The following is a 12,335-nucleotide window of genomic DNA, read 5'->3' as shown; positions in this document are numbered from 1 at the left end:
CTAGAATAGACTCAAAAAGAGCTATTTTGAATGTCCACTTCAGCACTCCTTTGTACATACACATTGTCAAATGCCTTCATCCAAGGGCATAGTCAAAAGTATATAGTATGAAATAGACACAGAACTTTGTTATCTGTTTCATAAAATCACAGTTTTTCTTTTATCTATAATCATGTTTTTAAGATGCTTTTTATTTAGTGAAACAGTGAAAGCCCCTTACTAGCTCTGATTGGTTTAGTCCACAATAGGGGCAAAATGTGTCTGTTGTTGACCACAGGGAAGGTTGCAGATTTTTTTTTTTTTTTTTTTTCTTTTTTTTTGCTACCCAAACATTTGGTCGCACAGGTCCAACCAAATTTTTTTTTTTTAGTCGCACCACTGAAAAATTTGGTCGCATTTGTGACCAAATTGGTCGCACTCTAGAGCCCTGAAATTAGTTTTTACTTTCACTATATCTGACCCAATTGTGCTGTCACATTCAATAACTGTTATTTTAAAACTGAGGGGTTAATACGTTTTTTGGGCAGGGTTTCTCCAACATTTTTTTTTTTTTTTTTTTACCCTTCTTCAGGTTGCTGGACTCACCTAGGCGACAACCAGGCATGCCGAGATGACCGCTGTGTGGTTACCAACTTGCCTCCACAGATACAGAATGGAACTTACCACTTCTGCTGCTGTGGCAGTGACATGTGCAATGTGAACTTCACAGAGGACTTCCCGCTGCCAAGCCCCACCACTGCGCAACCCATACGTAAGAACACTCTCTTACCCCCGTTACCTTTTAGCCTCACGCCCAGCCACCTGTGAGAGATTACAGAAGATAAAATTGAATACTAAACATGCTGTCAGTGTTGTGAATTTCAAGCCAAAGGTCTTGTCTTCCTCTAGCCAGTGAATGCAAATTAGTTGACCTAAAGTCAGATCTGATCCAAATTTATGGTTTTATTAATTGTTACATTGACTTTTTTTAGTCCTAGATAGACAAAAAAGGGCTGCCATAGCTACACCTACTTATTGCTCTCTCTAGCCCCCTTTGCTAGTCTGCTATATCATTTAGCAACAGGGACTTTGAGATGACCTTTCCAATTGTCACCAGTTAGAAAACCTGGACAACGGTGGATCAGAAAGATGAAGAACTGGATACAACAAATGACATTATAGTATTGTCCACATCCACTCTTAGGAGCCGTGTAGATTATAACCCCTAAAGGACCATGACAGTGGTTGATAGGGGATTCGGTTTAAGTCGTGACTGAATACTGTGAAAGGTGTCAGACAAAGCAAACAGATAAATTGTTAATTGTTAATTCTTCTCAAGGTTGACCCGTGAATGAAAGAGCATGAGGTGGGGGCGGTGGCAACAGCAGCTTGTCATCTCCCTTGCCTACACACAAACACGCTTCCTACCATCCATGTCGTCTCTCTGCATTCCACGGATTACATGGCGTCTGCTTTATCCGTCTGTCTGTGGGTGTGCCGGTGACTGTTCAACTGTGTAGACAGATGACAAAGAAAAGAAATTGTAGGGGAAAAAATTGATGCTGCTGGAAACTCAAGTTTGTGTTGTATTGTAACTCTAAATCCTGTTTCCGTTTTCAGTACGGTGTTATTTCTCGGCATGTCTGGGCAGACGTACTCTTGTGTTGTTAGAAGTAGGAAATGGTTTGAATCAGTTGGCTGTCTGAATGATCTTAGGCCAAGATTCAAGAGTGACATTAAGGTCTAGGTAAGAGGCACTGAGACGAGTTAGAAAACAGGCGATTGGCTTAACGCCTATTCGTGTAGTGAAGAAACTTGTAGGTACAGAAATTTAAGTAAAGCTTCGGAATTCATCATTTTATTTAAAATTACTGAAGTTAGAAGTTTACAGAGAATGTACGCATTTATTGATACAGGAGGTCCCAATTCAGGGTTTAGTTGTATGCCATGTGTGTGTTTCTCAAGCTCAGGTCTTCTATCAGGCCTGGGAGTTTGAGGGTTCACAAATTTGCTGTTTCCTGGACTGCACTGTTTTTTTGTTTTTTTTTTTGGATGATGTGATGGAATCTGCTGAAGTCACTCTTTCAGTTTAGGGGTTACAGCTGCTAATGCTGCTATTATCACAGGCACCACTTTGCCCTTTGGCTTCCACTTCTGCTCCAGTTTTTTCTCAAGTTCCTGGTACTTCTCTGTTTTTCTGTCTGCTGGGATTGTCACATCTATGATAACTGCAGTCTTGTGCTGATAACCACTACTCTGTCTGGTTGGATGGCCAGCAACTGCTTGTCTGGAACTAGGGCTGCTCAATTAATCGAATTTTAATCACGATTACGATCTGGGCTTTCAACGATCATTAAAAATGACTGAGCCGATTATTAGCCCCTCCCTAATTTATCCGCGACACCTTAAAGGCCGGTCCGTGAAAATATTGTCGGGCATAAACCGTCCGTGGCGCAAAAAAGGTTGGAGACCGCTGATTAAGAGGACCCGAGGGAAGCTCGGAAAGCTAAGCAGAAGTTATTTGGAGAGGAGAGAGTGACTGCCGTTGGTTGAAAAGAGAGTTTAAAAAAAAAAAACTTCAGTGGTGTTGCACACTATTTTATATTATTTTTTTAAAGTCATTGTTAACCCTTTAAAGCCGGTCAGAGCAGCACGCTCCGTTTTGCGTAACTATTTTTAAATCCCTGTAGAACCTGAACCGTGTAAGCTAGCGCAATAATTTGTTTTGCATATGAAACCGGAGGAGTTGTACTTACATCTGATGCCATCAGCTTGTCCTCGGTCACGGTTTCGTTCCACATATAGCTTTGCAAAAATTGCATAAAAAGCGCTTGCAGGAACAAAAACATAATATTCCAGAAACACGCTTTGCCGATCCATCAGCTGTTCGTAAGACTTCCCACAGTGAAATGATGCACCTGCTGTTTTCTTTGCAAATTTGCATCATAGGATTGTTTTTTGTTTTTCCTGCAGTATATAAAAATTGCTGTATCTCCAAAATAAAACTATGAAGACACTCAAAATAAATTTCCTGTTGTTGTAAACTATTTTTTGCAACTTTATTGTATTTAAAGTTTTGAGGGATAAGCCTCTTAAATTTCTCCAAGTAGAAATATATGTAAACAAAACAAAAGCGATTTTCAATTTTTTTTGTAGTTTATTGCACTTTTTTGCAATTTATGTAATTACTATGGACTTAATGCATACATATTATTAAAATATGGGCTATAACAGTTGTATTGATGTATAGCAACTTGAAATGCTCCCACAAATGGCACTACAGCATGTAAAAAAATAATATAAGCTCTGGTGGACTTGGTTCTATAGTAGGTCTTAAAGGGTTAAATAAATATCGTCAAATAATCGTGATCTCAATTTCAGTGAAAATAATCGTGATTATCATTTTTGCCATAATCGAGCAGCCCTATCTGGAACTTGAAGAAGTCCACACAGGACCTTAGCCCTGTTGTTTTCAACCACCTTCGGCAGCGTCTCCCATCAGGACTAGGGATGTCTAATCCATTTGGCAGCACAGAAGTTCCTCTACACTAGGGCTGCTCGATTATGGCAAAAATGATAATCACGATTATTTTCACTGAAATTGAGATCTCGATTATTTGACGATATTTATTTAACAATAACAATGTATTGAAAAATGGTTTTAAAGATTGTCAAAAAATAATATAACATAGTGTGCAAATACTGATAACAGTACAAATGTTTGCAATATAAAAAATAAATGAAAAATGTAAACATCTATGTTTAGTGAACGTTGCAGTGTTGCTCTGTGGTGCAGCTACGACACTGTAGCAAAGTTTACACACTGTGTCTACTTGATCCACGTCTGACTCCGCGAACCCATAATGTTTCCACACCACTGAAGTTTTTTTTACCTCTCTTTTCAACCAACGGCAGTCACTCTCCTCTCCAAATAACTCCTGCTTAGCTTTCCGAGCTTCCCTCGGGTCCTCTTAACTGTTGTGACGCGTGTTCGAAATGCAGAGAGTTGCGCTCGATTTGCCACACGGAGCAGTAAAGCATGAGCGAGGGGCTAATAATCGACTCAGTCATTTTTAATGATCGTTGAAAGCCCAGATCGGAATCGCGATTAAAATTCGATTAATTGAGCAGCCCTACTCTACACTATCCCAGCTTCTTGGTTGTGCCTGTACAATGTCCCAGCTTGCATCTTACATCCTGTTACAAAGTATTCAACTGTCTCCAGTTCAGTACTTTTCACTGGCTGTAACTTGTCATGTTGGCTGTGAAAGACCTGTCTCTATGGATCTGGTGCTTAGGGCATATTCATGTGCTGCCATAATCAGAACCTCCGCGGCGTCCTCTAGATGGGCCTTTATTAGCTAGTTGTAGGTTTTCTTGATGTCAGCTACTTCCTTTGTCAATGGTACATGATAGCTCCTCCTCCTTTTCTTCATCACCATCTGTCTTCTCTGCCTGAGCCATTCTTGGAGGAGCTCATATTGTGGACCCATGTTCTTGATGTATTTGTGTGTTTCTTCCTGGATTGTAGCTCTGGCAATAATTCTCATCCTTCTTGTTTCTGCCGCTGGACTTTGGGTAGAAGCCTCTATATTGTGAGGAGATTTTATGTTTTGACATCAGTAGTATTGGGTCTCCTCCTGTGGCCAGCATATTATTCTAGCTGGGTATCTGATCTGGTAGCATATGTATCGATAGCTCAGATCTTATTCCTACCACTGAGCTGGGTTCTCAGCACTCATCTTACCTTCTGAATGTATTTTGGCTGTGGCTGCAATACAGGAGCAGGGACAGTGCATCACCTTTGTATATCGGCACTTTTTAATTTAGTTACTAAAATGAAATAGATTTAGACGTAGAAGAGAAAAATTGGAAAGACTGCAAAAATTATTCATTCACCTGCGGCTGGAGATACATTTTTAAGTTATCTATACACTCCTATGTATGTCACATTCTCCCGGACAAGGTATTTCAACAACTCCTGGAGAAACCTCGTTCAAACTTCGTCCAAATATTCACTCAATGGTGAGATGATTTAGAATTTAGTTATGTCTTGTTGAACTTCTGACCACTAAGTAAATAAAAGTTATAATTCTAATAACATGATTTCTGACTTTCCACTATGTGGGTTAGGGTTAGGGGCAGGGCTCGCAAAATTTCAAAGTCCCTGGTAGCCCTTCGGGCAGGGACTCTTCAGTTTTTGGTAGCCCAAAATAAATTTAAGTAGCCCGAATAAAAAACAGAGCAATTTTTTGATTGATGTTTTGTTTCCGTTATAATATTATACATTAAAGTATATTATTATAACGGAAACAAAACATTAATCAAAAAATTGTTGAAACACAAATTACAACATTGTATAAAAATTACAATCATCAACTCAAATACTTGGTTCTAATTGAACAGAAATTTCTATGAACTTGTAAGAACTGTGTAGAACATGAATCAGTCTGTGTCAGATCCTGAATTTCCACTGAAGTCACGGGTAAGAGGCAAGTGGAACCAAGATCTAGGACATTTGCTTTTTGAAGTTTTCAAAGGCTGCTAAATTTTGCCAGTGGTAGTTCACTCTTTGCAACATAGTACGCTGTTCTAAACAGATTTTCCAGGTTTATTTTTAGTATGTTATTTGCAGTTGGTGTTTGTTCCGGTAAAGATATTGCAGACTGAGCAATAATGCATTTCTTGCATTTCTCATGGGTTCTAATGGGGGCCTTTCTTAAAATTACATGTCCCAGTAACAAAGGCGCTTGTCGACTCAGAAATCGAGAGAAAACCAACAACACACCCGGCAGAACATTATGTTATTTACACGGGTGCACATAAGTGGTCTGCAGGTGCGCATTTGCTGTCAAAATAAAAGACGCGCACCAGATAAGAAGTTGCAACGCGTGTTTGCGTCCATATAAAAAGCACTGTTTTTGTCCACTAGAGTGGGATTTTCACGGCACATTCTGCACCAAATCTCTGTGCGTTCATCATTTGTTTGAAGCCAGCTCACCTCCTGCAACCACTTTTCCGAGAATACGTGCTTCTTTTGTGGTTCGGACTACTTCTGACATTTGTTTGGAGGTGGAGGAAAACCAAAGTAATTGCTTAAAGGAGCTTGCTTCTTCGACATCTTTAAGAGTTCTAAACAAATGTCTGTCCTCTTCCAGAAAATCGTATGTACGCAAACACGCGTTGCACCTTCTTATCTTGTGCGCGTTTTTTATTTTGACAGCGAATGCGCACCTGCGGACCACTTATGTGCAGCCCTGGTTATTTAGCTCGTCATATCGCAGCCACAGAAATTCTTTTGTCCATGAAACCATAAAGCTGCACTTTCTTTTTGCCTTATAGTCTGATTTGTCATAACTTTTCCATTTTGTGGTAAGCTTTTCTTTGGCTGTCACTTCTTCACCCTGACCTGTCTTATTTGGCTCAGCTGAACTAAAATATATATCCTGCTGCTTTTACACACGCACTCACATAACCCTCAGCGATTCTCTGCGTGATCAACCTCTCACATGTTTAAGCTTGCTGCCGGAGATTTCACTTGTCATGTTTGCGTAGTAAGCTAACGATTAATAAGACGATGTCAGAGGAATTGGTGCACAAATTATCATCACTCACCAATCAGTGCTGTCGCTCTCTATACACAGTTCACGTGATTGCAAAGTGAAAGCAAAAAAACAAGCACAAATTCAATTGGATTTCAATATGTCACATATTGACAGTGGCTCACCGATGCCAATGACATAATTACCCAGCTACATTTCTGAAAGAATGCAAAAGCATTGACATATATTTTTCCTTCCTGCGATAGCCCGACGGGCAGGGCAGAGAGAGATTTTGGTAGCCCGACTGGAAAAATCGCTAGCCCGTATTGCGAGCCCTGTATCTGATTGAGGAATCACTCATCTTTGGAAAAGAGAGTTTATTACAGATTTTGCGAGCCCTGGTTAGGGGTATTTGCTAATTTTCATTTCTCCAGTGTGAGAATTTACCCCTTTTCTGACCAAATAGTGAACTACTTTAAAACTACTTTAATTCGTCAACATCAAAATCACATCAAAATCTTAAGATGCGCTTTAATTAGCGACTACAGCTGTCACATAAGTTTCAATGGTGAAATATAAATTTCCTTTTTTTTTTTTTTTTTTAAAGCTTAATGCAAATGCTCCTGTATTTCAGTTTTGCCTCTTTGATGTTCTTAAGGCAGCAGAGCTGGCACTGTCTGGGATGGTTGGGAGATTCTAACAGTCTTTTGGTATGTTCTGTCACATGACTTCCTGTAAAACACTCTTGTTAATTATGAACTCTGTGACCTTGGCATTTCAGCCGAGCCTAGTCAACCCCCCACGTGTGCGCACTAGAGTGTGTACATCCATGCTCATTGTAGTATGTCAGTCAGAGTTGCCCTTAGGGTCTGGAAGCCATCAATTATTTATAAAATACGTGTGTTTCATGACATATCCATTGTGTTGACTTTTGTAACAGATGCAAGAAAGTGTGTTTGTGGACTCTCCACTGTTTGTGCACAGTAGTAGTATATGTGAGGGTGCGAGTGTTAAAATATTTAATATCTGCTTGTCTCCACCTCAGCTAACTGCTTTTATCTGTTATGGTAAGCAAAAACAGCCGACCATCTGCCTACTATTCTCTCTTTTTTTACATATTTTCTTTTTCTCTTTAACATTCACTTCCCACACATCCTCTGTTTCTCTCTTCATAAACTGCTCCCTGGGCCATTCATGTTTGTTTTATTTGAGCTCTTCTTTTCTTTACGGCACACCCAAACATTTTCAGACACAAATACTTAAAATTGCATTCAGATAGTTGTGTGCGGTGGGTGACTTGCTATTTGGGAAGGAAGAAAAATTGCAACGTACTTTTTTAGTATGTTTAAAATCTGCTTGTTTTGTAGACCACTTTAGAGCGAGAGTTACTGCTTTTACCAAAGCAGCAGTAATTGTTTTTATTTAGCCAAAGTATTATACTAAGATCATCAAACATTGCTTTGAAATTCTTGCCATTTTTTATAGTGTTATTTTTTTCCCCATTAATAAACTCAAAAAACGATTGACTGTACCTTTTAATGCAAAGTTGTGTGAAATGTTATTCTAGGAACAATGTTAAACACAGCTAAACACTGTGTTAGCTGGCTCGACAAAACCTAAACCCTCAGTTAGAGGTGATGTGCGTCATGACAGTGGTTATCAGTTTTCTCTGTTAAGCCGGTCAGTCTACTTCTGGCTCCAGGTGCACTAGCATAAAAATAGATGTAAGCATAAAAATCTTTCCTATAAGTGCCAGCTACTCCAATCAGGGTTATTATCAGATGATGAGGATAAAATGGTATTAAAAATCTATTGAACAGCATAGAAAATATACCAGTTTGCAGCATTTTTATAAGTAGGATGAGATGTTAATGCTGCAGAAAATCGTTAATCTGTATATTTATCGCACAAGTTATTTATTTTATGCTGCATGCGGTGATGGCTGCATGCTAGAGCAGGCATCACCTTGTACATGTATCCCTAGCAGAAAGCTGGCTGCAAATCAAAGGATCAATGAAAAATATTTGATCTCCTGCTGAATTTGCAGTCATTGAGTAAAAAGTAAGTTACGTATTTGATCCTGAAGCAAAACATGATTTTAGTATGCGGCAGAGACTACTTGGCCCACTCCTCTTTACAGAAACTCTTGAAATTCTATAATTTACCATGGTGAAAAAAAGCCAACTTTATGACACAGGAGATTCTGAGTTTAACACCACTAACCTGCTAATCTCCATTTGTTGTGCACCCCTACCTCCCTTTTGGTTTCCAATTGCATCATCAGTCATCACCAATATAATTTAAGCATTAATGGGCCCCTTTATATTCTTCTGTTCATAGAATACAAAGAAAGAAGAAATTAAACAAACAGCCAAACATTACACCACAGAGCAAACACAATAAATAATTATACTATGAAAAGTTTTGTAATGCAGCAATCCAGTAAGTCCTTAACAGGCTGCTTGTTCTGCCTTTATGCAGTGTACGTTTTTCCCTTTTGCCATCAACAACTCCCTCATTAGCATTATCCGAGATGTGAAATGTAGTTAAGAGCACAGCTAGTCACTGGTCTCGTTATTTTGATGTATTTCTGCTTTCCTCTCATCATCTTTAATCTGTCTTCTGTCACAGCTTTTAAAACAATATTCAGCTACCTGTCTTGCTAACGTAACCCAGCATGTGGTGCAGCATTGTCATTTTGTAAATGTGTGTTATAGAGTTGCAAAGGGTTTATCTTTAATATTATGATTACATCTGTGAGTAAGGCTACGTCCTTCCGTCTGTCCGTTTTCTCTCCCTTTTGGCCTCCCGACCACACTGAGACGGCGTTTTCGCTCATGGAAAACGCAGCGTTTTGAAAATGCTCTCGAAAACATACATTTGAAAACTGTGCTTTCGCATCGCAGTGTAGACAGCGAAAACGGAGAATTTCTAAAACATTGACGCATGTTAGTCATGTGATGCAGTCATGTGACCAATTAAACTAAGATAGCGGAGGGCAATTTTGACAGCCCTATTAAAGATTAATATCAGTCTGTACATGCTACAGATAGCTTTTCCTCAAATTCTTTAATTCTCACTTGCTTTTGCAACTTTGTACTTTTGTGTTACTCGCAGCAACAACTCCACCTCATTGTTAGTCTATTTAAAAAAACTCTGTGCTTTTCCTCGATATTTTGCCATGACATTTCAAAGAGCCGGAAAGTAAATAAGTGGCAGACCGAAATGAGGCAGGTTGAATCTTCTTACTGGCCGAAAACACTTACTGGAACGTAAGCGTTTTTGGCCATTTCAATGTGGACGCGCAACTCTGTGAAAACGACCAAAAACGGTAGTGTGGACGTGCAGCGTTTTCAAATCTATCCGGGCTAGTGTGGGCGTAACCTCGGAAGAGGAAAAACAATGTTTTTCACAGTGCTCCAGACAGCAATTAATAAAATAGCCTCTGTGGGACTCCACCAGTATAGGGGTATTTGGAAAAACAATCCTGTTGTACATGAAATTATAATAGTGAATGCATTTCCTTAAATTATACATCCATTTTTAGTACAAGCTGTGTTTTCTTACCTGTATTTTGGCACGCTGCTTCAGCACAAGAGCAGAAAAGAAGAAAAAACCCTGCTGGAATATGTGTTGCACCACTGTTCAGCTTGGTGCGTAAATGTGTGTCCTTGTGCCCGTATGTGATAGAAGCAATTATCTGTACAAGTACAGATAACAATCATCGATGGAAACAGGATTTAAAAATAATTGATAGTAAAACAAACTTTCCAGTATATCTTACTACTACTGGTTGTGTATGGCGTTATTTTTGTGCCACTATTCTGAGCGCACGTAAAAAAAAATTGAGCACATGTTAAAAAAAATTTTTGCAGGTGCAAGTGTTGCATTTTGAGGAGAAATTTATTTTGAGCAAAGAAAAGCTAAATTTGAGTGAACAAAATTCATTGCTGAAAATGTATTTCAGTGTTTGCTATTATCCATACACACACACACAATAGCAGCCCCGCTTGCTCAGTTTTTGCATTTGCGCTCGCTCGCAATGTGTTACTTGCGCTCTCAACATTTCTGCCCGTGCACGTTCAACTCTTTCTCTACACGTTATATTTGTGCTACAAAACCAGCCAATCACAGACTTCGTGCAAAAAAATCTGATTGGCTGTTTTGGTCTCCAATCAGCTCGAAATGATGAAATGCAATATCCCAGAATCCATTTCGTCCAAAACTCAAATGAGGCAGTGGCGGAGGAACACAGAGTGGCGGAGTTTGAAATATTACTCCTTCTGGGTCACAAAATAAACTTTTAAGATATTTTCATGCGAGAATGGTGCTGTGTAAACTTCAAATATCTGCTCGATTTATCAAGACATCACATATTTGCATAAGTGCTCTAATGTTTTCAGAGATGCTTGCTCATAGGGGGTCATATGATTATTGGGTTTTTCTCTGTATTATTGTAGGATCTACCTGACAATACAAAGCGCCTTGAGGTGACTGTTGTTGTGATTTGGTGTGGTATAAATAAAATTTAACTGAATGTAATTACAGTTTAGAATTACAGTAGAGATTCAATTCAATTTTATTTATATAGCGCCAAATCACAACATAAGTCGCCTCAAGGCGCTTCATAAAGAGATAAAACCCTAAGCTATGCCGTGGTAAAAAGGAAAAAAAAAAACCTGTGAAAATGTCCAGTTATGTTGTTTTAATCACCTGATTTAAATAAAATCTTCTTAATGGTAATGGTTTGTATTTTTATCTGATGATGCTCGTGAAGATTTACACCCTTTTTATAGGCATAAATGAATCAATACTGTTGTATTGCACATCTCTTGTGCTCCATTGCATCAGACTGTACCTTTTAGAACTGGTAGCTGGGTGTAGCTGTAGTACATTTCTTTCCTCTGACTCTTATTTAGAAATCAAAGGCCAGAGAGTGGCTTTGACCATTAACCCCCAGCCTCAGGCCCAAATATAACAGAAAGGTCACAGTTTGATTTTTACTTTTATTTACAATGTTTTCATCTGCTTGTAGATCCTCCCACACTGGGCTACAAAGAGACGGTAATTATCGCCCTGGCAACAGTCTCCGTGCTGGCTGTGGTAGCTGCAGCAGCCTTCTTTGGTTACCGCATGATGCATGGTGAGTTGCCATGACGCCAAGGTGTGAGGAAGAGAATTCATTATTCAAGGCTTTTTAAATGTTTTTTGGTAGAATTTGATGAACTAAATCAGAGCTGTTGTTTTGCTTAAATAATAATAATGGATTGGATTTATATAGTGCTTTTCAAGGCACCCAAAGCGCTTTACAATACCACTATTCATTCACTCTCACATTCATACACATAAATGTGTCTATATATTTGTGTTTTTTGTATCCTGTGTATTATAGGAAATGGCAAACAAGGCCTTCACAATCTGAATATGATGGAAGCTGCGGGTTCGGAAAGTTCTCTGGACCTGGACAATCTCAAACTGCTGGAGGTCAGTGCGCACATCAGACTCCTTGTCCTCTTTTGTGGCTGCAGGAGCTGTGACTTGGAATATATTTAGTTTGGAGCTGCGCAGTCATCTTTCATAAGTTGAATCAGTTTGTTTTCTGGCCCAGGAAAGAGCCAGAGTATTTAGTGTAGCGGTGGGATGTGCCAGCTCAACATGATCAAATGAGCCAATAGGAAGAAAATACAGCCATGACTGAATTGTTGTCCAGCTATTTAAATACTCTAGATTTAGTAAGATTACTGCCATGGTTTCACACAGCACATTATTCTTAGTTTTTAATTGGTACAATAGGGATGTATGTGAAAATAGTAA

At 39.1% G+C, this 12,335-nt stretch overlaps 1 protein-coding gene across 1 annotated transcript in view; it reads left to right on the top strand.

The window, feature by feature from the left end:
• The window catches only part of LOC146642385 (bone morphogenetic protein receptor type-2-like), a 40,135-nt gene that overhangs the window by 16,149 nt on the left and 11,651 nt on the right, over positions 1-12,335 (top strand). Inside the window, exons 3-5 of the mRNA XM_085398345.1 lie at positions 572-751; positions 11,557-11,664; positions 11,914-12,005. Coding sequence (XP_085254471.1) covers positions 572-751; positions 11,557-11,664; positions 11,914-12,005 — 380 coding nt within the window. The remainder of the gene's footprint in view (positions 1-571; positions 752-11,556; positions 11,665-11,913; positions 12,006-12,335) is intronic.

The sequence above is a fragment of the Rhamphochromis longiceps genome, linkage group LG23, assembly GCF_057381845.1.
Source record: "Rhamphochromis longiceps isolate RC_006_pf linkage group LG23, R_longiceps_female_GT1.1, whole genome shotgun sequence".
Lineage (NCBI taxonomy): Eukaryota > Metazoa > Chordata > Actinopteri > Cichliformes > Cichlidae > Rhamphochromis > Rhamphochromis longiceps.
Note: the sequence above shows the minus strand (reverse complement) of the source record. Positions and strands in the feature narration are given on the sequence as shown.